Below are 25,860 nucleotides of genomic sequence, written 5' to 3'. Positions count from 1 at the left end.
ACTATATATAATGTCATTGATAACCAACCTTTTGCACAACAAGACATAAAGACATTTTACTCAAACTCTCTCCTAAATGGCTTGAAGATGTCAGCATTGTTCCTATCCAAATATCCCTGATGAGCTGGGAAAGGCTAGCCCTTATTGACTAATGGTGGGAGTCTAAACTATTTTAGCTGCTTTGTAAATTGGTGTGGAGGTATCTCCCAGAGCTGATTCTTTAGTGTCACACCAACTCTACCTAATGCCTTTAAATATAGATCTATGAACACATAATTTCAGAACTCCAGAGGTTTTTTTAAATATCTGGGCCTAAACACAGTTTCCTAGCCCTGTATTTGGAATGATATCCAACATGACTTATAACAGGATCAAACAAATGATGGTTAAAGAAAAGCAGCAGTACAAAAACAAGCAAAAATAATTCCATAATGAAAATAACAGAGGAAATGTCCTATCTAATAATTTAAAATGTATTCTGCAAATACAACTTATAAAAAATAATTTATGAAATTGTTCTCAGCCCTTGAAACCTCAAGTTCAAGGAATATTGATCCCCTATGCCCTAGCTATAAACACTCTCATAAGCAGAAAACACTCACAGGGGCCTTGATGGGCAGATAGCCTGTGCCCACTACAGAGAGAGAAGCTGGAGAAAAAGGTAATGTGGAGAAAGCACAGCCAGTAAGGTTTCCAACATCTGAGCATCACTGCTCACATATAGCAAAGGGTATCATCTTAAACTCTAGAATGTTCTCTTGTCGAGACCAGAAGTCATTTGCTCCATGATACCCATATAAAAATGGAGTGAGGAAACAGAATTTCTCAGTGAAAGTATATGAAATAGTTTTTGAAATGCTTTCTCAATTTTGCATTATATTATAAAGTGGGTGCCCTTCCATAAGTACATATGTTTATCTCACTCTGCAGGGCTGTGTAACAATCTTTAAGATGATGCCACTATAGTTTAGTTAAACTTGTTTTCAAGTCTTTACTCTCATAAATGATATTACAGTCAAGATGTTGTCTTAAGTAATTATGTGATTCATCCTTCTAGAAAGAAAATGAGTTGGAAAGGGTGATGTCCTTTTCCTGAAGCAGTGTGAACTCAAATGCAGGTCAGTGGGTCTTTGTACCCCTGTACAGTTTTGAGTTTAAATGAGGCTTCAGAAACTACTCATGCTCAGATTACTCAGATTACAAGCAATTGTTCATTCTCTTTTCATCATTTGTGCGATTAGCAGACACATCATTGTAGATGGAGGAATGACATACTGAGTAAAACCTCACAGAATAGATGGATCCTCTACATGGGTATGGTGTGGTGTCTTATCAGTCCTTACCTCTTAAAAACTGTTACTCAAAGTGACATATAATTTTATATAAATTCAAAATTACATTATCTACTTACATGTGCTATTTACTCAAAACATTGTCATACATCACAAACAAGTAATTTGCTGAAAAGTCAAACATCAAAAATCTAAATATTAAATTAATCAGATTATTATGCAATAAAAGGAAAAATAAAATACTACTAGATACCTGTTTTTCTGTACAAAAGATATGATAAATACCAACTCTATAAGGAAATAAGAATAAGGGACTATCACACACTCCAGTAGGAAGGAACACAGAGGTGTCTGTTAGAAATATGTACTGTCGATGTTCAGTCATATTAAATGTGTGAGATGCAACCTTCAAACTGGCAATTTTGTTCCTAGAGAAATGTCACTGAGAAATTTTCACAGTGGGTTATTTGCCAGAGATAAGATGTGGCCAATCTTCTCATCACTAGCAGAGAAAGCAGGTGAATGCTGAGAGATAAGCGGTGTGAGGAAAAGCTACTGAAGGGTGGTGTGTGGAACATCAGGCTGTGGATTCTACCTAATTGATCCATGATAACATAAGAACAGAAAGTGACCTTGCTTATAAAAACTGCTAAAGAATGTTGACAAAGCTAACGTCTTCTCTTGGTTTTCACGAATTTTTGAAAAATCATAGAAAGGAAACAAGAAGTTTCTCATAGATACCTCAGTAAACACACTGACAGAAGAGTGTACATGATACCTCAAGCAGAGTTGGCAAGCAGAAGAGAGAGGTAAAATGGGTATGTGCACATAAGTTGTTCAAGGTCATATAGAACTATAAGTTGAGGTTTTCATAGTGAGGGCGAATAGAATTTTCATTAAAATATATAGCTTAGAGGAACAATCAGTAAATGAAAAAAGCATATTTTCATATCAAATTCTAAATTAAATAAATCATAAAGAGTGACCTTGGAGGAGCTGAGAAATAGCTAAGTCAGTAAGTAGACTCAGATCCGCATCCACACTAATCCACATTTGAAAGAAAACACAGCATGGGGAGAGAGGCGGGAAGATTGCTGTTCACTAGCAATATGCCTAATGGATCCAGTAGAGGGCATATGAGGAATGATAACTACGGTTGACCTGTGGCATACATACATGCACACACATATACGTGTACACTCATGTATATACACACAAAAACACATATATAAACATACACACGCATACACATGCACAGATATGCAGCCACCCCCAAATATATACATACAAAAACCATAGAAACTATTCTCTGAAGCCATTATAAAAACCAAATATTATGATATTTTAAAAACATCAAAATGGACTTATTTTCTCTGCTATTTTTTCCTTTGCCAATTTCAGCTGATATTAGATTTCTACTAACCATGGAACATAGTAATAACACCATAGTGACTGAATTTATTTTTGTGGGATTCACTGGTCAAAATGAGTCTTTGCACATCCTCTTTGTGGTATTCCTAGTAATTTATGCAGTCACCTCAGTGAGCATTAGCATGACCCTGCTCATCAAACTCCATTTTTCACTGCATGTTCCCATGTAATTTTTCCTGTAGCATTTGGCTTTTGTTGACCACTGTTATTCCTCTGCCATCATTCCCAGGATGTTCCAGAACTTTATGAGCACAAAACCATCTACCTCCTGCACAGGATGTGCAATGCAACTGTATGTCTATGTACCTTTATAACCAGTGACTGCTTCATCCTGGATGCTATGACTGTAGACCACTATGTGGCCATCTGTAACCCACAGCACTATCCATTTATCATGTCCCAGAGACTCTGCATTCTGATGCTTCTTTGTGCATATACAATAGGCTTCCTATATGCCTCTGTAAAAACAAGTTTTACTTTCTTCCCAAGCATTTGCAAACCCAACGCAATGTCATTTTTTCTCTGATGTACCACCAAAGCACTATCTTGCTCCAGTATTGACTTCAATATTGTTCTGTTGACAATTTTTATGGGTTTTAACTTAAGCTTCTCTGTGTCCATTGTCATTTTTCCTACACATGTATTTTGACTGCCATCCTAAGAATGTTTTCTGCTGCAGGAAGGATAAAGGCTTTCTCCATATGTGTCACACATGATCACAATTAGTAATCTATGGAATGGTTGGCTACATGTATGTATTTCATGGGATCAACAGATCTCAAGAGCAGGGGAAAGTGACTTTTGTGTTCTATTTTATTATTATCCCCATGTTAAACCTCCTCTTGTATAGACTAAGAAACCAAGATGTGATAGAAGCCTTGAGGCACACAGGAAACAAATTATTGTAGTGGAAAGTGTGGTCTTCATGTCAATGAGGCTCAAGAGGCAAGGTAACAGCGCTCTTTCTGTGGTCAGCTTTGGGACATTTGACAGATGTTCACATCATACATTGCTTCATTATCAATGGCATCTGAAAGAGTAGAAAAAAATCATCAAATTGTTAAGTAAATAAGCTTGCTTTCTCAATGTTGAGAATTAAGCCAAGATCTTTCATATTCAGGTAGTCCACTAATCAGGTAGTCAGTCCACTGACCTGAATAAATAAAATTCTAATTTATGTATTTTTGAAAGAGAATCTATCTGGATGGCTTGTTTTTTCTTTTGTACATTTTAGGCATCTTTAAAAATATGTATAATCAACCTTACAATAAGGAAAACACAGTTAATGGGTCGGTACCTTCAACTATGAAGATTCTCCAATGGGAAAATTACATTTGATCCTCTCTTCTTTACTCTCTGGGGATAATAGCTATTATTCCTCTGCTTGCGCATGTTATTGTTGTGCAAAAAAACTCTAACACAGAATTGTTCTAGCAATACATGCAGCAGAGTAGAGTAGAACAGAAAAATTGTAGGCAAAATCCCCTTAGATTTTAGAAGCATTAGAAACCAACATCTATCCTTCTTACCTATTTTCACAATAATTACTAAATTATTGTGGTATTTGAGAAAATCTGCCACATATCAGTTTTATTGGAAATGTGAAGATACAGTTGTACCCTCTGATGGATTGAATAAGGTTCTCCCCATAGACTTATATATTTGACTACATAGTCACCACTTAGTGGAACTGTTTGGAAAGGAGTAGAAGGTGTGGACTTATTGGGGGCAGGTGTTTTACTGGAAGTTGGCTTTGAAGTTTTCAAAGACCACATCAGCCCTCCCTCCTCTTTCTCTCTTTCACTTTCTATCTCCAACTTGTGGATTCAATGTGAGCTCTCAGATGCTTCTATGACATTATGTCTGTCTGCCTACCTTCGTGTCACCATGTTCCTCCCCTGAAATCAAGACCCAGTTAAGTGCATTCTTTATAAGAATTACCTTGGTCATGATGTCTCCTCAGAGCAATATAACACTAACTAGGACAAGACCATTAAAAGTTTACTACTTAGTGGAAAAATACTCATTTACACATACTTCATTCATGACATCCTTAAATATTGACAAAGAAAAAGAAAAAGAAAAACACAAAAATCAAGGCTCAAGTCTAGAAATCAATTTAAGATTAATACCAAGTATTTTATTTGAAGAGAAAAATAACCCCTGTGTGCAAAACACATGTTTTACTTGTGAAAGAAAATAATTTCACACAGAAAATAATTTGCACCTGCTAAGACACATGTTTTTGTAAACAAAACTACTTTATCTACTTCTTCCCCTTCATTTCTGAAACCAGCTTCAAGGGAGATGGTACTTAGAGGAAGGATTACCAGGGTAGAATTTGCTGTTTCTGCAATGTTTCCATAGGTCAAGGTTCATAGATGGTACAGGAACTATTGAGCCACCAGGCAACCACAGCATTGCAAGGGAATCCAATCCATGGAACAAGGTGCATTACAGGAAAGAAGTTACAAAACTCTGGTCTTATGTGGCATGTGGGAAGCTTGTCCATCCTCCCTTCTGTTACAATAAACTTTAATTCTACTTTGAAATGTAGACAAAACTTATCTACAAGTAAAGATGAGTTTGTATCTTTGGCAATGTGGACTATCTCTTTTCTTCCACTCTCCTGATATTTCTCTTTATAACTAATATTCAATATAAGGTCCATAAACAGTAGACTGTCCAAAACTCTGAAAGGTTCATAGGATATATGTATTCCAAATGAGATCTCTTTAATTTCATAAAATATAAGATATAAATATAAAAACATAAAAGAAATACAGTATTAGCGGCAAAATTGAAAAAATTAATTATAGAATTATTTGATATGGATTATAAGATGGGTTATAAGATAAGCTAGTTATATGAGCTAAGATTATATTTATATATGTTTAGTAAATACTTAGGAATACATATACATGTATACATGCAACAACAACTAAAGAAAAAAAGAGAATAAAGGCCATGAATTTGAGACAGAGTGAGGGAGATACATGGAAGGATTGAGGAGAGAAGGTGGAAAAGGGAAAATAATAAAATGCCATTTTAATTTTAAAAAAATCAAAATGAATATTAATACATGCAATAATTACATTTTAAATACCTTCTGAACAAGCATGCCTTGAGCCAAAACAAGTTAAGAGTTGTGGTTCATTTTTTGAAAATAGACCTACCTCAAGGCCCAGAAGTATCACTCTTAGGAATATACCCCAAAGACACCCCACCAGGCCGCAGGGGTACATATTTCACTATGTTCATAGCAGCCTTATTTGTGATAGCCAGAAGCTGGAAACAACCCAGATGCCCCACGACAGAAGAATGGATACAGAATGTGTGGTTCACTTGCACAAGGAAGTGCTATTAAGAACAAGGACATCCTGAGTTTTGCAGACAAATGGATGGAACTAGAAAATGTCATCCTGAGTGAGGTAACTCATACCCTAAAGGACATGCATAGTATGTTCTCACTAATAAGTGGATATTAGCCCCCCAAAAAGTACAGAATACTCAAGATACAGTCCACAGAACTCAAAAAGGTCAACAAGCTGAAGGGCCCAAGTGAGGACAACTCAGTTCCACTTGGGAGAGAGAAGAAAGCAATCATAAGGCCGGGGAGGGACAAGGGAGGGAAAGGGGATGGGGTGGGGGAAAAGAGAGGGGGACATGATCTGGTATTGGGAGGGAGGAAAATGACTGAAGCCCTGAGGGCCAGCAAAAAAAAATTGAAACAGGCGACCTCAGGAGGAAGGAGGTTGGGAGGACCCTCTAGAATGTACCAGAGACCTGGGAAGTTAAAGACTCTCAGACTCAAAGGGGGGACCCACCTCCAGCAGAAGGACAGGGCATCAAGTGAGGGATGGGGTTGCTATCCCATAGCCAAAGCTCTGGCCCATACTTCTTCCTGTATGAAAGAAATGCAGGGATGGAAATGGAGAAGAGCCTGAGGATAAGGTCCAGTGACAGGCCCAAAGTGGGATCAAGCTCAAGGGCAGGCCCCAAGACCTGATACCATTACTGAAGCTATGGGGTGTTCACCAAAAGGTTTCTACCATGACCGCTCTCCAAAAGACCCAACAAGCAGCTGAAAAAGTCAGATGCAGATATGTGCACCCAACCAATGAACAGAAGCTGCTGACCCCTCTGGTTGAATTAGGGAAAAGCTGGAGGAAGCTAAGGAGGAGGACAACCCTGTAGGAGGACCAGCAGCCTCAATTAACCTAAACTCCTGAGATCTCTTAGACACTGGATCACTAGCCAGGCAGCATACATCAGTTGAGATAAGGCCTCTAACACATATACAGCAAAGGACTCCCAGGTCTGGGTTCAGTCAAAGAAGAAGCACCTAACCCTCAAGGGACTGAAGGCCCCAGGAAGTTTAGAGGTTTTGTGGGGTGGGTGGGGTGGGGACATTCTTATAGAGACAGGGGTTGGGGGTGGAGGAGTGTCAGGGTGCAGGGAGGACATATGGAATGTGGAACTCTCAGGAGGTGGACCGGGAGGGGAATAAAATCTGGACTGTAATAATTAATTAATTAAAACAAAAAGATTCTGCAAAACATAGCACACACTTCTTGGAACCTGCAGGCCTCTCCACAGGGCAGGTAAAGGAGGAGATTTTGTAAGATATCCTAGAGATAATGTGAGTGTGGATTAGGTAAAGTCTAGGTTTCTAGCACTGACTCTAGATGTCATTAAACCACTCTTTGTTTAAAGACAAAATTAAAACCAAATTTACGAACGTGCATATAATAATATTCCACAATTTTGTAAAAGACTTAACCTATACTGAATAATGTCCTAGTAATGTTTTACCTCTATAACTACTAGTTAGAAATAATAGGAAAATTAATGAAGCTCACATTCCAGGAGGTAGTAAGATAACTTTAAGGTGAGAAGAAAATAATTTATTTTAATCTAATTAAAATTAAAAATTGGTATTTTAAAGTAAATTCATGAATCTGAGTTCTTGTTCCATGTGGTTAAAATGGCAGTAATAATGAAAATTCTGTTTTACCATTTTTGCTATTTGCTGTCTTAGCAAGACAAATATGACTGTTGACAAAAGAAGCAGAAGAATATGAGAATAATTAACTCTGCAGCATGGAAATAGATAATACCACCTGATGTGATAATAACTCTCTAAGGAAATACTGATTGCCAAGCAGTGCTACAGGAAACATTGAAGAGCAGCAACCACCCAAGAAAAACAGTAGCGAAGATGCAGCCCCTTTCTCCCAACTGAAGTACTATGAACCAAAAACAAAATACGAAGGACCACACCAAATCTTGAACTGATATAGAGCACTTCGAGAAGGAAAGAACACTTCCAAAGTTACTTTAAAAAACTAGCTAACGAGGACACTTCTAGTGCCTCAGAAGTGGTCCAAAACCATTTAATATATAGATATTAATATATAAATGTGAGGTTAAAAAGAGCAGCATATTAAATAGCATATTGAAATAGCAGTGCACTCAAACCAAGTTAGCTATACTATGGAAACATGCCATAACTCAGCATTATAAAATCTATTTAATATATGTTTTCAGGTATGCACTCACTTATAAGTGGATATTAGCCATAAAGCAAAGGATGCCCACACTGCACTCCACATGCCCAAAGGAACTGAACAAGAAGTATAGCCCAAGCAAGGATGCTTGAATCTTACTTAGAAGGGATATAAAATAGTCATAGGAGGCAGATAAAGGGAGGAAACTGGGTGGGAGAGGGGATGATGGGTGGAGGTCAAGATCGAGTGTAGGGAGAGACAAGAGAGAGGACCAGAGGGCCAGGAGAATGAATGGACATCTACTGTTAGGAGCATGAAAGAGACCTGAGGTAAGGGAAGTCAAAGAGCCTATAGGGTGACTTTAGCTGAGACTTTAGCAGTGGGGATATGGAACCTAAAGAGGCAACCTCCTGCAGTCAGGCAGGACCCCAAGTAGAGAAATAAAGACAACAACCCACCTACAAAACTTTCCACCCAAAATCCTCCTGTCTACAAGAAAAAGCTTAAATTACCCAAGATACAATGCACAGACCAGATGAAGCTCAAGAAGAAGGATGACCAAAATGTGGATGCTTCACTCCTTCTTAAAAGGGGGAAACAAAAATATTCATAGGAGGGGTTATGAAGGCAAAGTTTGGAGCAAAGGCTGAAGGAACGGCCATTCAGAGCCTGCCCCACATGTGGCCCATATGTATACAGCCACCAAAACTAGATCAGACTGATGAAGCTAAAAAATGCATGCTGACAGGAACTGGATATAGATGTCTCCCAAGAGGCACAATCAGAGCATGTCAAATACAGAAGCGAATTCTAGCAGCAAACCATGAACTAAGAATGGGACCCCCGTTGGAGAAAGGATTGAAAAGAGATGAAGGGGCTTGCAACCCCATAAGAGCAATGCCAACCAACCAGAGCTCTCAGGGACTAAACCACTACCCAAAGAATATAAATGGACTGACCCATGGCTCCAACTGCTTTTGTAGCAGAGAGTGGCCTTGTTGGACATCAAAGAAAGGAGAAGCCCTTGGTCCTGCCAAGATTAGACCCCCAGTGTAAGGGAATGCAGGGGGTGTGGGTGGATAGGGAGGGGAACACTGTTCTAGAAAAAGTGGAGGGGGATTGGAAATGGGGCTTATGGACGGGAAATTTGGAAAGGGAATAATAGTTGTAATGTAAATAAGAAAATATCCAATAAAAAAAAGAAAAGAAAAGACCAACAGAGTCAACTAACCTAGACCCTCAGAGCCAGAATCATCAACCAAAGAGTGTAAATCAAAGAGTATAAGTGGGTTGGGCCTTAACTCCCCCTGCCAATATATGTAACAGCTCAATCTTCATGTGAGTCCCCAGCAATCAGAGTGAGGTATTCCTAAAGCTGTTGCCTATCTATGGATTCCATTCCCCTAGCTAGGTTGCTTGTCTGGCCCCAGTAGGAGAGGGTGGCCAAGGTAAGGGCATACCCAGGTTGAGCCTCCACCCTCTCAGAGGAAAGGGGAAGGAGAAAGAAGGGGGGACCATGTTAGGGGGCACTGGGAGGTGGGAGACACCCACTAGGATGTAAAGTGAATAAATAAATTAATGAGAAACAACCAAAAAACAGTGTTCTCAGGGGAAATCTACCTTCCATGTTTATTGTAGCACTAGTTACAAGAATCAGGATAGTGGAAAGCCTAATATTCAACAATGGGCAGATACATGGATAGATGACACAAATATCATATGTATAGAATTTACAAATACAGTAAAGAGAGGAAATTACTGCTTTAAAAGAATATAATTCTACTTGTGACAATACAGACAGACTTTGAGAACATTATGTTAAGTCAGAATTGCAAGCACAAACTATAGTGTTCTGTATATAGTCTAAAAGGGTATAGCTCAAGGAAGCTAGAGAATCATGATTGTCAAGGCTAGACAAAAAGGAAATTAAAGAAGTAGTGGTCACAGCCAGAATACAGCAAATACATAGGCGAATGCCAGCAGCAAACCACTGAACTGAGAACGGGACCCCCATTGAAGGAATCAGAGAAAGGACTGAAAGAGCTTGAAGGGGCTTGAGATCCCATATGAACAACAATGCCAACCAACCAGAGCTTCCGGACTAAGCCACTACCCAAAGACTATACATGGACTGACCCTGGGCTCCAACCGCATAGGTAGCAATGAATATCCTAATAAGAGCACCAGTGGAAGGGGAAGCCCTTGGTCCTGCTAAGACTGAACCCCCAGTGAACGTGGTTGTTGGGGGGAGGGCGGTAATGAGGGGAGGATGGGGAGGGGAACCTCCATATAGAAGGGGAGGGAGAGGGGTTAAGGGGATGTTGGCCCGGAAACCGGGAAAGAGAATAACATTTGAAATGTAAGTAAGAAATACTCAAGTTAATAAAGAAAAAACGGAAGGAAAAAATTATCTAGAGAGGGCTGGAGAGATGGCTCAGTGGTTAAGAGCACTGACTGCTCTTCCAGAGGTCCTGAGTTCAATTCCCAGCAACCACATGGTGGCTCACGACCATCTGTAATGAGATCTGATGCCCTCTTCTGGTGAGTCTGAAGACAGCTACAGTGTACTTACATATAAATAAATAAATCTTTTTTTAAAAAATAAAAGTACTTTATGTTATGTACAACAAACACAGCTTATGTATTAACTAACACTATAGCAGAATGATTTGACATAGTTTCAGAAAGATAGGGGTAAATTTTCAGGTAACATATTAAAACACCATTAAAACTTCCCTTTTTGGATGTTTTTCTGGTCCTCTCCAGTTACTTGGTGAGCAATAAAATACCACTGAGGTCATTGATTCCTATCTTTGGGATTCAGTGTCCAAGGTGATACACATGTGTCCTCTTCATAGTGCTTCTTGTCATGTATGTGATGTCCATGTAGATGATCTTCATCATCGACACAAACTCCAGACTTCAGTCTCCTACATACTTTTTTTTTGAACAATCCATTGAGTTTACCTTTATTTTTTTTTAATATTTTTTTATTAGCTTGAGTATTTCTTATATACATTTCGAGTGTTATTCCCTTTCCCGGTATCCGGGCAAACATCCCCCTCCCCCCTCCCCTTCCTTATGGGTGTTCCCCTCCCAACCCTCCCCCCATTGCTGCCCTCCCCCCACCAGTCTAGTTCACTGGGGGTTCAGTCTTAGCAGGACCCAGGGCTTCCCCTTCCACTGGTGCTCTTACTAGGATATTCATTGCTACCTATGAGGTCAGAGTCCAGGGTCAGTCCATGTATAGTCTTTAGTTAGTGGCTTAGTCCCTGGAAGCTCTGGTTCCTACATACTTCTTTTTACATCTGGCTACTGTTGAGATGCTACACATCTACTATTACTCCTAAAATGCTATAGTATACAAGAATTTTAATCCAGCGACAGGGCTACTCTGGCTGGAATATAGACAAGCCTTTAATACACACCTTTAATCCCAAACAATGTAGGTAAACTTATCTTGTAGAGGGAGGAAGCCATGTTTTAAAGTAATATCTAATTGAGGGGCTGACAAAATGATGAATCAGTGAAAGATTTTACAGAATGAGTTAGAGAACAGAAAAGGAAAGGGCTACTATTTAAAAGCTGTTTCGGAAGAGAGAGGGGAATTAGAAGTCAGTTGAGTTGAGTTGAGTTGAGTCAATCAGTGCAGTGAGTACAGTGCAGTAAGGTGAGCCAGTTGATGCCAGAAAATAAGAATGATCCAGGGGATTAGAACAAATTGTCAGAGTTAGTTTAAGGCCATGCAGAACAATTCCATGTGAAGCTGAGAGGAACCATATTGAATCAGTCAGCTTGGAAAGGAGTTTGAGCCAGAAGAGCTGTGTTGAACCAGTCAGCCAGAGTTCAGAAAGAACTACAAGGGTGAGCATATTCAGCAGTGCGTCTCAGAGGCTGAAACATTCTAGACCTAGGTTAGCAAACTGAGGCTGGATAATGAAGTCTTCAGGTCTGGGTTTACAGTAGATTTGATTGTACAAAATGTAGAAGCTTCTAAGCCTGGAGATAGTTAGAACAGAGAAAGCAATGCTCTGGGCTCAGCCCAAGCTCATATATTTGCCCAGATTGAGTATGGCTCTCATCCCATTGCCAGAGTGAATAAAAGTTACTTTCACACTGCAGAACTTCATGGCAGCAGCAAATGTATTGTCATTTGAAGGATGTGTAATGCAATTTGAAACCCGTCGTTTTACTCCATGGAGCTATGGCAGTGGGTCATTATGCACCATCCATAAGACTCAGCACTACACACTCATTTCTCCACAAACATGCATCCACTTAGCAGCTGGTTCATATCTTGTGTGGTTAATGAACCCACCTATTCATGGGCTTCAAACATTCCCAGTCCTTTTCTAAGTCCAACATCTTCAATCACTTTTCCTGAAGTTCTCTCCCAATTCTCACCCACACTTGCTCCAATGACATCAACATCATCTTCTCAATGTGTTTGTAGGATTTAACCTGCTGTTCACTGATTTCACTGGTGTTTACTATTATCTTCTCCTACATATGCATCATGGGTACCATCCAGAATTTCTCTGCAAATCAGAAAGAAGGAAACTTTCTCCATATGTGCTTCCTAACTGACAGCAGTCACTATTTTTCATGGAACATTTGCTTATATATGTACAGCTTCATTCTGACCATTCTGAAAAAAAGTATGAAAATGATCTCCATGTATTATTGCATTTTCATTGCCATGTTGAATACTCTCATCGATGGCTTGAGAAACACAGAAGTAAATCAAGAACTGAAGCATGAGCCTGGCATGTAGGTGTATGCTTTTAGTCCTAGCAAAGATGGGCAGACCTTGTAAATTCAAGATCAGCCTGGTCTTCAGAGCAGTCAGGACTGTTAACACAGACGAAACCTATCTCAAGAAATAAACAAACAAACGGAAGATGAAACAAATGAAAGATGGAAAGTTCTTCTTGACTGCACCCAGAAGTTAGAATTCAATACATCAAAGGATCAGGGTTGGGGATTTAGCTCAGTGGTAGAGCGCTTGGCTAGGAAGTGCAAGGCCCTGGGTTCAGTCCCCAGCTCTGAAAAAAAGAACCAAAAAAAAAAAAATACATCAAAGGATCCAGTACATTTGTTCTACCACAATTTAATGTTTCTAAAATTAGGAATATGTTTGTGCCTCCAACCAATTAATTTTACTTCACTCAAGTGGTAATGTCTTAAAATATGGGAAACATAGGAGGATCAAGTCCTGCAACAGAGTAAACAATACTCATAGGAAAACACCACTCTAATCTGTACACCTGACTTCACCACATCAAACATAGAAGAGACACACCCTACATCAAGTGGTGAGTACACAGTTGAGGAGATGCATAATTGCACAGCAAATGCGGTGACATCCTCACTACTTAATGGTCAATTTCCTCCTTTGCTGACTCCTTAATTATGGTGTGATTCATCATATCAACAGGACACATGAATGTTCCCACCAACACAAGCATACATATAAAGGCAAGGAAAACATCTTGCATATCATCTAGATATTCTGAGCAATCTAGATATTATTGCTCAACAAATATTTACTGAATAGAGAAATTGACAAATGAAAACAAAACAAAAATCAGAAATCTAGATGAGCCATCTCAGAAGAATGGAGATAAAAACCTCCAGTCCAGCACAGACATTTCTGGTGAGGAGAAGGGAGTGGACCTGAAGAGGGAAATGATGAGAAGTCTGTGGTCATAGAAACAGAAACTGACCAAAGAATCTTGAAAAGCTGCATCATGTGCCATTCACAATAAAGTCTATAGCACATGTATCATGTGTTAGAAAATATTAAAAAATGAACCGCACATTCATTAATAGAAAGCATTAGTAAATGTCCTTCAAAGCAGCCACTACAAAATCAAATGTGGAAGCATTTCCTATATGTAGGAAATATGAGGGAAGATGCAAGTCTGGCCCACTCCATTCCTGAGCTCAAAAGAAAAGAAAGGGGAAGGAGGAAAGGAGAAACAGACAGACAGACAGAGAGAGACTGAGACAGAGACAGAATCTCAAAAAATAAAATAAACAAAAAAGATGGAAGAGTAGAAGTTCTTTTATGTAAGAGAAAGAATAAAATTAATGAGAGAGTGGAGAGAGAGAGAGAGGGAGAGAGGAAGGAAGGGAGAGGGAGAAAGCCTGTGTGCAAACATTTTATCTGATCATGAAGTAGGAGGAAGACTTGGTAAAGATACCAAGAAACCCTAGAGCCAAAATGGACTAACAAAGGAGTACTGTGTCTGTCAGGAATGGGACTGACTCAGAACTCCTTTCCTGTACAATCCTGGCAGGAAGCAGTTACACTTTTGTAATAGCTCTATAAATTTATTTACATGGCAGCCACACACAAGAACAAATAAAGCCATTTGATTTTATTCTAATCACATGGTAGTATATTATGAGACAGTAACATGTAGATAGATAGATAGATAGATAGATAGATAGATAGATAGATAGATAGATAGATAGATAGATAGATAGATAGATGCATAGATGAATAGAGATATATGTGATATTCCACAGAGCCTGCACACAAAACAAGATGTGAATGGAGATGGGAAATATCTGTAAAGAAGTGAGTCAGAAGTGGGGAAGAGATAAGAAGGAGTAATAGGGTCACATTTAATCACAATACATTGTACAAATTTATGTAACTCAAAAATAAATAATTTCTAAAATTGTTACACATGTTTAAGGCACTTTAGAAACCACCAGCTCAGGGATAGCACCACCCAGAATTCACTGGTTCTCCCCCAATGAATCACTAATTAAGAAAATGACTTAAAGCCAGATCTTATGAAGGAATCCTCTAAAAAGACATTCCATCCTTTTCAGATGTCTCTGGCTTGTGTAAAGCTGGCACAAAACTAGCCAACATCCCATGCACAGTTCTGTTGGACCTGAGATTGTACCATTACTCCAGCACTGCAAGCATGATATACATAAAGAGTTTGTTTGTATTTTGACCTTGTACTTTAACAAGCATTCCTCCAGAACCTGGGCATTCTGAACTTGTAGTGAGAGAAGTAACCCAGATGAATTCTGAACTGTCTACAAGGTCTTTCTCTGCCTTGGAAAGCATCTCACCTATAAATCTAAGTATTTTGTAGTGTGGCTCTGAAGCATCTAAGAAATCTGACACGGCACCTTCATTTTATCTCATTTCTCTGTCTTCTTTAGTCTTTCTGCTGGCCACTCTCATCTTTATTCCTGGATGGATGGAATCCTCTTACCAAGACAGTATAAAAGTTCGGTCTCCCAAATCATTTAATCCTGGTTCCTATTTTGGTCCCCAGCAGTGGCAATGTTTGGAAATGATTTGAAAAATTGCATCAAGACTTGCTGGAGGACAAACTTTGACTTTTTATAGCCTGGCCCTACTTCCTATTTCTCTCTCTCTCTCTCTCTCTCTCTCTCTCACTCTCTCTCTCTCTCTCTCTCTCTCTCTCTCTCTCTCTCTCTCTCTCTCTCTCTCTCTCTGCCTCCCCACATGAGGATGAACTGTGATCAGTCTGCTTCCTGACTCCCAGGCTAGCCCTTTGCTCCTGCTGCCATGCCTCTCTGCCAAAACGGACTGTATCTCCTGTGAAACAGTCAGCCAAAGTAAACACCACCCCTTTCCTTAAGCATCTTTGTCAAAATATTCTACCACAGCAACAGATAACTACTAATGCACATTCTTGCTGACTCATTAAAGTTTCAATGTTAGTAGATTTCTAAACAAAAAAAAAATTCAAAGTCTCCAATTTACAATTTTTCCCTAAAGATTCTGATGCTTTAATGTGCAACTAGAATAAAAGTTGTCTTTCTGGGGTGATAGTTTTTAAACTACACAATTCATTCAGAAAAATGAAAATGTAATAAATCAAACAGAAAAATTTTTTCTGTAAGTGAACAGCTGAGAGATCATCATTGTGACAATATAAAAACCAGCAGTACTTTCACACTTCCAGTCAGCAGTATCTTTTTTTTTTTTTTTTTTTTTTTTATTAACTTGAGTATTTCTTATATACATTTCAAGTGTTATTCCCTTTCCCGGTTTCCGGGCAAATCCCCCTCCCCCCTCCCCTTCCTTATGGGTGTTCCCCTCCCAACCCTCCCCCCATTGCCGCCCTCCCCCCATAGTCTAGTTCACTGGGGGTTCAGTCTTAGCAGGACCCAGGGCTTCCCCTTCCACTGGTGCTCTTACTAGGATATTCATTGCTACCTATGGGGTCAGAGTCCAGGGTCAGTCCATGTATAGTCTTTAGGTAGTGGCTTGGTCCCTGGAAGCTCTGGTTGCTTGACATTGTTGTACTTTTGGGGTCTCGAGCCCCTTCAAGCTCTTCCAGTTCTTTCTCTGATTCTTTCAACGGGGGACCTATTCTCAGCTCAGTGGTTTGCTGCTGGCATTCGCCTCTGTATTTGTCAGCAGTATCTTTAATGACACACCAGAGAGTCTATGTCTATGCATTTATATAAAACTTGGGTTTTTAAAGAGAGCTATTCTATTGCAGATTATGGTGACAAAGAAGTAGAAGTAGACACAAACACGGGTTCTTAGACATCAGAATATTTAAAGACCCACTCATTAAAAGGGAGAAACTGCCTATTATCTAACAAGGCAATGTTTTTAAAAGTAGAAGTCCCTAATGAAATACATCAAATAAGCTTTCTCCTCTAGAAAGCTCACATTTTTTTTCAGCATAAAATAACCAGTGAGCATTGTTTTCCCAGTTGTATCCCAGTCCCTGGAAACTGAGTTCTCAAGAGAGGGAACGATGATCCCTTAGTCCCCAGCTATAAACCACTAATGGGAAATAACAAAATAGAGAGACATTGTAGACAATTACCAGCTGCGAAAAGTGAATCACGAAGCAACCTCAGCATAACTAAGACACAACATGTGACATTGTGTGTCACTGTAGTGTTTGTGGATGATAGGGAACAGTCAGAGACCAAGTTTCAGCACATTTCACCCAAGACCAGGAACAATTATTCTATCTCTGGTGATACAGCAGAAATGGAAGAAATAGGCTAAGCTGAGAGTTGCCTGGGAAAACACGTGAATGAGCGGACACCAAGGAAGGAAAACAAGAAGTTCTCCACGCCTTATTGTATGTGTTACAGTGACTAATAACTATATTTACTACTTTGTTTCTCTTACGATTTCAGAACTTCAACTGGACTAAGATAAATTTTGGTTTAGCTTATGTTTAATTTTTTCAATTTATTTTTATTTTCATATATGTGTACAATGAAATATGATCATATCCACCCCATTTTTTTCCTTCTAACCCCTCCTAGAGCTCCCTCCACACATCTGGCTCTCTTCTGTTGTTGTTGCTGTTAATAACCTAACGACGTCAATTTTATTATTGCTGGTACATTCGGCCTTTTCTTTTACGAGAGAGAGAGAGAGAGAGAGAGAGAGAGAGAGAGAGAGAGAGAGAGAGGAAGAGACGTTGATCACATACTGTATCTTCATTATGATTTCCCCTCCCTCTATTTCTCCCAATTCCTTCTCACTTCCCCTCCCATCCAGACCCACCCCTATTTCTTCCCCCATTAGAAAGCAAACAGGCTTCTTAAGGGATAATAATAAAATATAATAAGATAAAACAAAAACTAGCACATAGGACTAGACAAAACAAGCAGAAGGAAGAGAGACCTAGAAAATAGCTCTTTATATAGTTACATCATTTTATGTAATTACATCATCTCGCCCTTCCCTTTGTTCCTTCCTAGCCCTTTCATATACTGTTCACCCTTGCTCTCCTTCAAATCTGAGACCTCTTTTTTCATTAATTTTGTTACATAAACACATACATAAATATATCCCTAAATACATAAGAACAGCCCTCTTGGTCCATGTAATGTCATTTGTACATATATGTTTTCAGGACTGACCATTGGGTATTATTGGATATTGGTGCTCTCTCCCTGGGGAAGACTTATGACCCTTAGCATTCCTTATATGCCTGTTGTTTTTGTATAGGGCAAAGGTCTTGTGAGCTTTTCCACATTCGTGTTAGCATGTCTAGAGGTGACAGCAACTAATTTTTAACTGCCTTTTCAATACCAACCCCCTGCTGGAAAGCTCACATAAATGAAATCATTGTCCGTATTCTTTCAGAACTTTAATTTACATAAACTCTGACCTATTGTAGCTCCCTCAAACCAATGCTTTTGTTCACGGGATGGAAATCTCCCAAAGAAGCCTGTATCTGTATACTTTATCATAGATTTTTCTAGAGAAGGCAACTTTGGCAGCTGATTAGCCATTAGTTTTCAATACATATAGAGCAGAATTGTTTTCATTTCATCACTGTTTACCACACAGTGCTAATTCTCACAATGTTGGAAAGAAGCAGGACAACCCATAATGATAGCAGGCTTAGTTCACTATATCCTCATCACCAAAGGTATATCCTTACCTGAAACTGGTCAACTCATGTTTGGAACACCACACATCACTGATACCTGATCAAGAAGTCCAACACTTACATCTTCAGGATGTGGATTTTTTATTCTCAAATTTCCATATTTTAAAATGTGCAAGGGTATATTTAAATTAATGTGAGAAAGGCATGTAACTCAGTTGATAGAGTGTATGTCTACCATTCACAAAGCCCTGGGTTCAATCCTCACAACCACATGAATCGGACAGCATAGTGCACGCCTATAAGTCCAACACTGAAGAGGCAGACACAGGTTGATCAGAAGCTCAAGATCGTCCTCAGCTACGGTAATAGCTACATGAGAACATGTTATACATACATAAATGTATACATACATACACATCCCCATAATTACAATCTAATTCAGCAACTCACTTCTTTTATTACTCACTTTTAAATTTGAGGGATGTATCTGTGTAGATATAGTAGCACCAGCTGCATATTTAATTCAAATGATTGCTCTGACTTACACAGTTGCTTAGTATGGTATTTCTGATGTGAACCTTCTTATAAATGAGGGTATATATGCATGAACATGTGTACATTTATATATCCATACATACATATTGGTCATGGTAATCAATTTTTACAGATATTTACCTGTACTGAAAATTCCAAATTACAGGAAAGGAGGGCTTTCATTTTACTAACATTTCTAAATTTGTCTCCAGATAAGATATTCACCTCTCTAGCAGAAATGTGTGAGGCCATATAGTTACATATTTTCACCTAGCTGTTTTAATACAAGTATCTTCTTGTTTCTATTGATAATTTAGTGTTTCTTTATAGCAATTATCTACTTTATGTCATTTGTGAAATTTTCCTTGAGATTCACTTTCAGAAATAACTTCTATATCCTAGCTACTAATCCTTTGACATCTAAGTATGTCACAAACAAATTTCCAGTTAGTATCCTGTCCTTTGGTAGTGTTTACAATGTTTTTTGTTTGTGTTTTTCTGATTCCTTTAAATTTCATCTATGCATGTAAATCATATTTATTCTGCTGTATCTTAATATCAAAGCTTTAAAATCTAAATCTTTATTTCATCTGCAGCTGCTTGTATAAAATTCAAAGCAGGAACTCAATATTATGTGAATGCAAATACATAGGCATTCACAGCACCACATATATTGCATCATTTTTCATGGGCCTAAGTGTTCTGCTTTCAAATATCAGCTTTCCACAGACTAATGCTCTGCTCATCATTTCATTCCCAAGTTCTACTGATATAATAGTCCCCCCCCCATCACCCGTACCAGACATTCTTTACTATAACTGCTTTATGAGAATGCCTAAAGTCTGGTAGAACAAGTTCCCAGCTTGTTTCCATTTAAAACTACCTTAGATATCCTTGGCTCCTTTCTTCCATATAAAATTTAGAATAGACTCATTGAAGTTTTTCTAGCATTTGATAGGAATTATATTGAATTAGTAAGTTAATGCGAGTTGTAATGTTTACAGTGTGATGTTCTTAACCACAACCCAGTTCTAGTCTTCTTTATTCCCTTAAAAATTTTGAAGTTTTTCCTCAGTAAGTATTATGAACACTCTTTGCTAGATTGCTACTTTTGTAGTTTATATTTGATGTTATTGTAGTATTATGTTTTTCGTGTTTCATTTTTGTTTTTTTTTTACTTCAGAGATAAGGATCAAGCCAAAGGCTTCAAGAATATTAGGTAAGTGTTCAACTAGTAATCCATGCTCTCACCTCTAAATATTCTAAATAAAAAATAATATGTCTTGATTTAGGGAAATGGCAAGTCATTTTCTCTACTTGTATATCCATGAGGGAGGCTACCAGGCTCCATTGTAGAGTTCCAAACTCATACATATGGCCTGACTAAGCTCAGAGGTATACAGAACAAAAAGACATGAATGTGGAAAAGACACCTACAGGGAGGAGCTGAGGGTTGAATGATGAAAGAATTGGAGAGTGAGAACAATCAGAATTCACTATATGTATTATAAATTTGTGCAAATTTAATTAGTTAAAGCATTGTCTGTTATCAATACAAATGGAATTGGCCTATATATGTCGGAATAGTGTCTAATGGTGTCACTAACCACACTAGGAATTTATACGTTAATTCTAAGATGCTCCATGCAAGACAAATACATCATTAAAAGTAGTAACCACTATGGGTCTCTCCATATACTTAAGGTTCCCTTTGCTGCCCTTGCATGCCCTTCTGCCCTAGCTAAGACTTAAGGTGAATGTTAAATAGTTTCAGGGATAGAAGGCATTATCATCATATTCCTTCAGTTATAAGCACTACATTCCATACTTTCAAATAATAATATTTAGTACACCAGCGTGGTAGAAAACACTACACCAAGTTAACCCAATTCCTCCCCCTTTCCCTGCCTGTGTTTCCATTTTCCTAGTTGTCTATCATGAAGGTTTACTGAATGTTACCAAGTAATGTTTAGTATGTGCTGAGAAGAGCAAATGGCTGTCTTCCTTTTACTATGTTACCATGGAAGTTATTGTGCATTCTATGCACTCAAGTGGAATGAGATGTTTTACTGCAGAATCTGAAAACAGCCCAGCTTGCTCTGCTTTACCCAAAGCTTCCTGGGAACTCCCTAAGGCTCTGAGTCTCTGCACCCCAGAGGTGCTGTCCTGCAATTCCAAAAGACATTACACTGCTGACAAGAGTAGATGGTAAGCCTGTCTGCCTTCTGTGTTTGTTGCCAACAACTAACTTACCTAAAAAGTTTACATTTTTTCCAGGTGTCTGTAGATTACATTATATTATACTCTCCATTAAATGCAGTTTATTTTCTTTCTCTGGTTAAAAAATACTGAAAAAGAAGGGAAACAGCTGTTTTCTGACACATCCTCTATTTCTTCTGAAACTTTGTTTTCTACATAGATATATCTTCTGAGTAATTGTGTACTTTAAAGATATTTGCATCTACACTATATCAATCAATTGTGATCCAATTTTCTTACATTGTTATGAGAAGTAAATTCACCTCATGAAATGAGTTTAAAAAGGTTTTCCTTTGAGATTTTTAGGGACATGTATGTATGTATATATGTATGTATGTATGTATGTGTGTGTGTATGTATATTACCAAAGGACTGGATTCTAACTGGAAATTTATTTGTGATATACATAAATGTCAAAGGATTAGTATCCAAGATATAGAAATTATTTCTGAAAATGAATCTCAAGAAAAAATTTACAGATAATATAAATAAGACAATTACTCCAAAACCTAAATTATCAATAGAAACACAAAAGATACTTATATTCATAAAAATGTTAATATTAGTTCTTCCATATCTTTACTGAAATAAGTAATATTAATGTTTTGTGAATAGATTTTTAAATATGAAGTCGAATCCTGCAGTATTTTGAGCATATTCAAGTGATGACACCAAGATGACTCAATTAAAATAAAAAAACACTTAATGCTCTTGCAAGTGACCCAGGTTTGATTGCCAGTACCCACATGAAGGCTCACAACTGTCCATCACTCCAGTTCCAGGGAATCCAACACCTCTGTGAACACCACATATGCTTGCAATTCATACATGCAGACAAAATACTTATACACAAAAAATCATTTAAAATATTTAATTAATTGAAAATAAAAAGGTCACACATACCAACTCCTATCATTCCCTCTCTTCAATGTCCACTTTCTTTAAAATAACAAATAAATACTGAGGCTGCTAAGGCCCACCACAGAAGGTAAAGGGCTTGCTATGTGAGTATGAAATGTGAGTTCAACCCTCAGGAAAAAGAAAAAACACATAGGTAGGTATAGTGGTACAAACCTGTAATTCAGGGATAGGGAAAGAAACACACAAATCCATGAGCTCTCTGGTCAGTTGACTTAGACCACTCATAGAGCTTCAGGCCAATGAGAGGAGAGAACCTGTCTCTGAAATTGGTAAATGGCAACCGATAAACAATTCCCAAAATCTGCTTCTAGCTTCCATATGTGTGCACAGGCATGAAGGCATGCATACACATGTAGATACTAAAAAAAATAAGGAAACAAAAAAATCACATTAAACACATGATCTGAAAGATATAATCTCTGAAAATCTTTAATCCATGCGAAACTCAAATCAAGGATTTTTTTATAGATAACATTCTAATTAGATATTATCTTAAATGTCATCAGCCAATTTATAGAAAAGTAGAATAATATGGTTCTGGAGATATTGGAGAGTGGGCAATTATTTCATTTTTAAAATGGGAAAGATGAAACATTAATTTACCTATTTTTCGGCCCCAGAATAGAAGCAGCAAAAACCTATGTCCAACTGAGGGTGAGAACATGAGACTCCCTAGACCCCTTGGTAACCTGTGCACCAGTAACAAAAGTCATCAGAAGATGCTCAGCCAAGCTCAGTGCAAGCACATTGCACTCAAAGTCAATTGACTTTGTCTTTGGGAACATGTCTCAGAAAAAGAATGGCTTGTGATCGGCTCTATATATATATATATATATATATATATAGGAAAGTATATAGGTAATTGTGAAAGAGAGACATCATTAGGCAGAGCTACTCAAAGATTGGTCCATGGATCAGCATCCCACTGTGCTTCCAAACCTCTATGGTGTGAATAAGGAATTGGAATGGACCATTTACAACTATGGTAGACTTCTAACAACACTGAAACCCACCTTTTATTACTCTATGAAAATATTGTATACAGCACATTGAGAATGAGAGAAAATATGAGCACATGACATGTATAAAGACTTTCATAAAGAACTTGACATGCCATGAGTCATGACTGCCAGACACAATAACAGAAGGAAAGTAGGGGATGAGAGAATATAGATAATCAAGACCACATAGAACCCTAAGAAGTCAGAGTTCTCAGATCTAAAGTTAAGGTATAAGTAAATTAGTGTTTAGGTTAAAATATAAAGAGCATAAGAGAAAATGTAGTTAAATACAAGCATGTTTTGGGGCTGGAGATGTGAATACCTGGTTAAAGTGCTTGCTGCACAGGCATGAGGACTCAAGTTCAGATCCCCAGTACCAACATGAAAGCCAGGCACAGTGATGTGCCTTGATACTAGAGTGGAGGCAAGAAGATCCCAGGGACTTCCTAGACAGGCAATCTAGCCAAACTAACAAGTTTTACATCCAGTGAGAGACCCTGAGTCACAAGATAAGCTGGATAGCAATACAAGAAAACACCTGTTAGTGACCCCGGGCCTCCACATCCACACAGAGAAGCTTGGACATGCAGACACACACACACACACACACACACACACACACACACACACACACACACACGCATGCATGCATGCATGCACATACACACAATTAAAACTTTTTAATTAAAAAATGTCAAGCCAAGAATAGCAACATTCCTCTATAATCCTAACACTAGGGAGCTGGTCCTAGGGGCTTATTGTTACTCCCAGTCTATGTAAACTGGCAAGCTCTGAGTTCATTGAGAAAGTAGCATAAATAATAATGAGAATAGCAATGGAAGAAGACCCCAGAGGTCAATATTTGCCTCCACACGTGTCCACAGGAGTGAACACACATGCACAACAACCACATATATAACTTACCCTCTATTAGATAAATAACTAAATAAGCTATTCTTTCTATCTTTGCTGATGTCTTTATGGCATGCTTGTCTGCCCATGAGAACACAGACACTGTGTTCTAGGTGACCATTCTCCAGACTCTACATGGAACTGTATAAGCTGACACACCACATATTAGTCATTTCATTTTGTTGGTCTTGCTTTGTTGTTTGGTCTCAGGGTCCCAGTTGGTCCTCAATCTTCCTACTTCTACCTGCATAGTTCTGGCATTGCATATCTGAGCCACTGCATCTGGCTCTTTGTATTATCCTTTAAAACCAGCATGAGTTGTATCACAGAAAGTTTTTTAATCTTATTTTGAAACTAAACATTGTAAGATATGTTCAGGGATAATGTCCTCAGCCTTCTCTACTCTTCTTTCTTTGCAACTCTTCAGCTGATTTTTTTATATTGTTTTACCAACCATGGAACAAAGTAATGGCACCAGAGTGACTGAATTTATTCTTCTGGGATTTGCTGGGCAGCACAAATCTTGGCACATTCTGTTCATAATATTTCTAATGATCTATGTTGCCACACTCATGGGTAACATTGGCATGATCCTGCTCATCAAATTTGATTCTTCCCTCCACACTCCCATGTACTTTTTCCTACAACATCTAGCCTTTGTCGATCTCTGTTATACCTCAGCTATTACCCCCAAGATGTTAAAAAACTTCATAGAGACAAAAGCATCCATCTCCTACATAGGATGTATGTTACAGCTGCTAGCCTATGGTACTTTTGCAACCATCGACTGCTTCATCCTGGCTGCTATGGCTGTGGACCGCTATGTGGCCATTTGTAACCCACTGCGCTATCCCATAATCATGTCTCAGAGACTGTGCATTCTGCTGCTGGTTGGTTCATATACCATGGGCTTCCTAAATGCTTCTGTAAACACAAGTTTTACATTCTCACTGAACTTCTGCAATTCCAATGCCATCAATCACTTCTTCTGTGATGAACCTCCCATTCTTGCCCTATCGTGCTCCAGTATTGACTTCAGTATCCTGCTACTGACAGTCTTTGTGGGGTTCAACCTCATGAGCACTGTGCTGGTTGTCATCTTTTCCTACATATATATCTTGGCTGCTATCCTAAGGATGTCTTCTGCTGCAGGAAGGAAAAAGGCCTTCTCCACATGTGCCTCCCACCTGACTGCAGTCACCATTTTTTATGGGACTCTCTCCTATATGTATCTACACCCGCATACCAATGAATCTCAAGAGCAAGAAAAGGCAGCTTCTGTATTTTATGGCATAATTATTCCCATGTTGAACCCCTTGATCTATAGTCTGAGAAACCAAGATGTAATAGAAGCCTTTAAAAAGATGAGTAAGAAATGGTTATAATTTGAACATCTATTTATAACTCAACAAAATTTATCAAGCAAGCTATTTCTCAACTTCAGATATCATGGCACATGTCGAGTGGCACATGGCTCAAGGCATTATTTCATTATGTCAATTGTACTTAACAGATATAAAAAACAACTCAAATAAATAATGTTCATCCATGCTCTCTGAAAAATGTGTTCAGTGCTGCTTTTGTGCTTTGTGAAAAGATTTATTTGATTTTAATTGTAGGTATG

General features: G+C 38.4%; 1 protein-coding gene and 2 pseudogenes across 1 annotated transcript; all 3 read left to right on the top strand.

The window, feature by feature from the left end:
- Positions 2,717 to 3,631, top strand: Or5ak26-ps1 (olfactory receptor family 5 subfamily AK member 26, pseudogene 1; annotated as a pseudogene).
- On the top strand, positions 12,332 to 12,992 carry Or5ai2-ps1 (olfactory receptor family 5 subfamily AI member 2, pseudogene 1; annotated as a pseudogene).
- Or5ak4 (olfactory receptor family 5 subfamily AK member 4) lies at positions 24,692 to 25,621 on the top strand. Its single transcript, NM_001000688.1, has one exon. The coding sequence runs from the start codon at positions 24,692 to 24,694 to the stop codon at positions 25,619 to 25,621; it is 930 nt and encodes a 309-aa protein (NP_001000688.1).
- The last annotated feature ends 239 nt before the right edge of the window (positions 25,622 to 25,860 follow it).

Source organism: Rattus norvegicus, chromosome 3 (assembly GCF_021556685.1).
Source record: "Rattus norvegicus strain SHRSP/BbbUtx chromosome 3, alternate assembly SHRSP_T2T, whole genome shotgun sequence".
NCBI lineage: Eukaryota > Metazoa > Chordata > Mammalia > Rodentia > Muridae > Rattus > Rattus norvegicus.
This window is presented reverse-complemented; position numbering and strand designations above follow the sequence as displayed.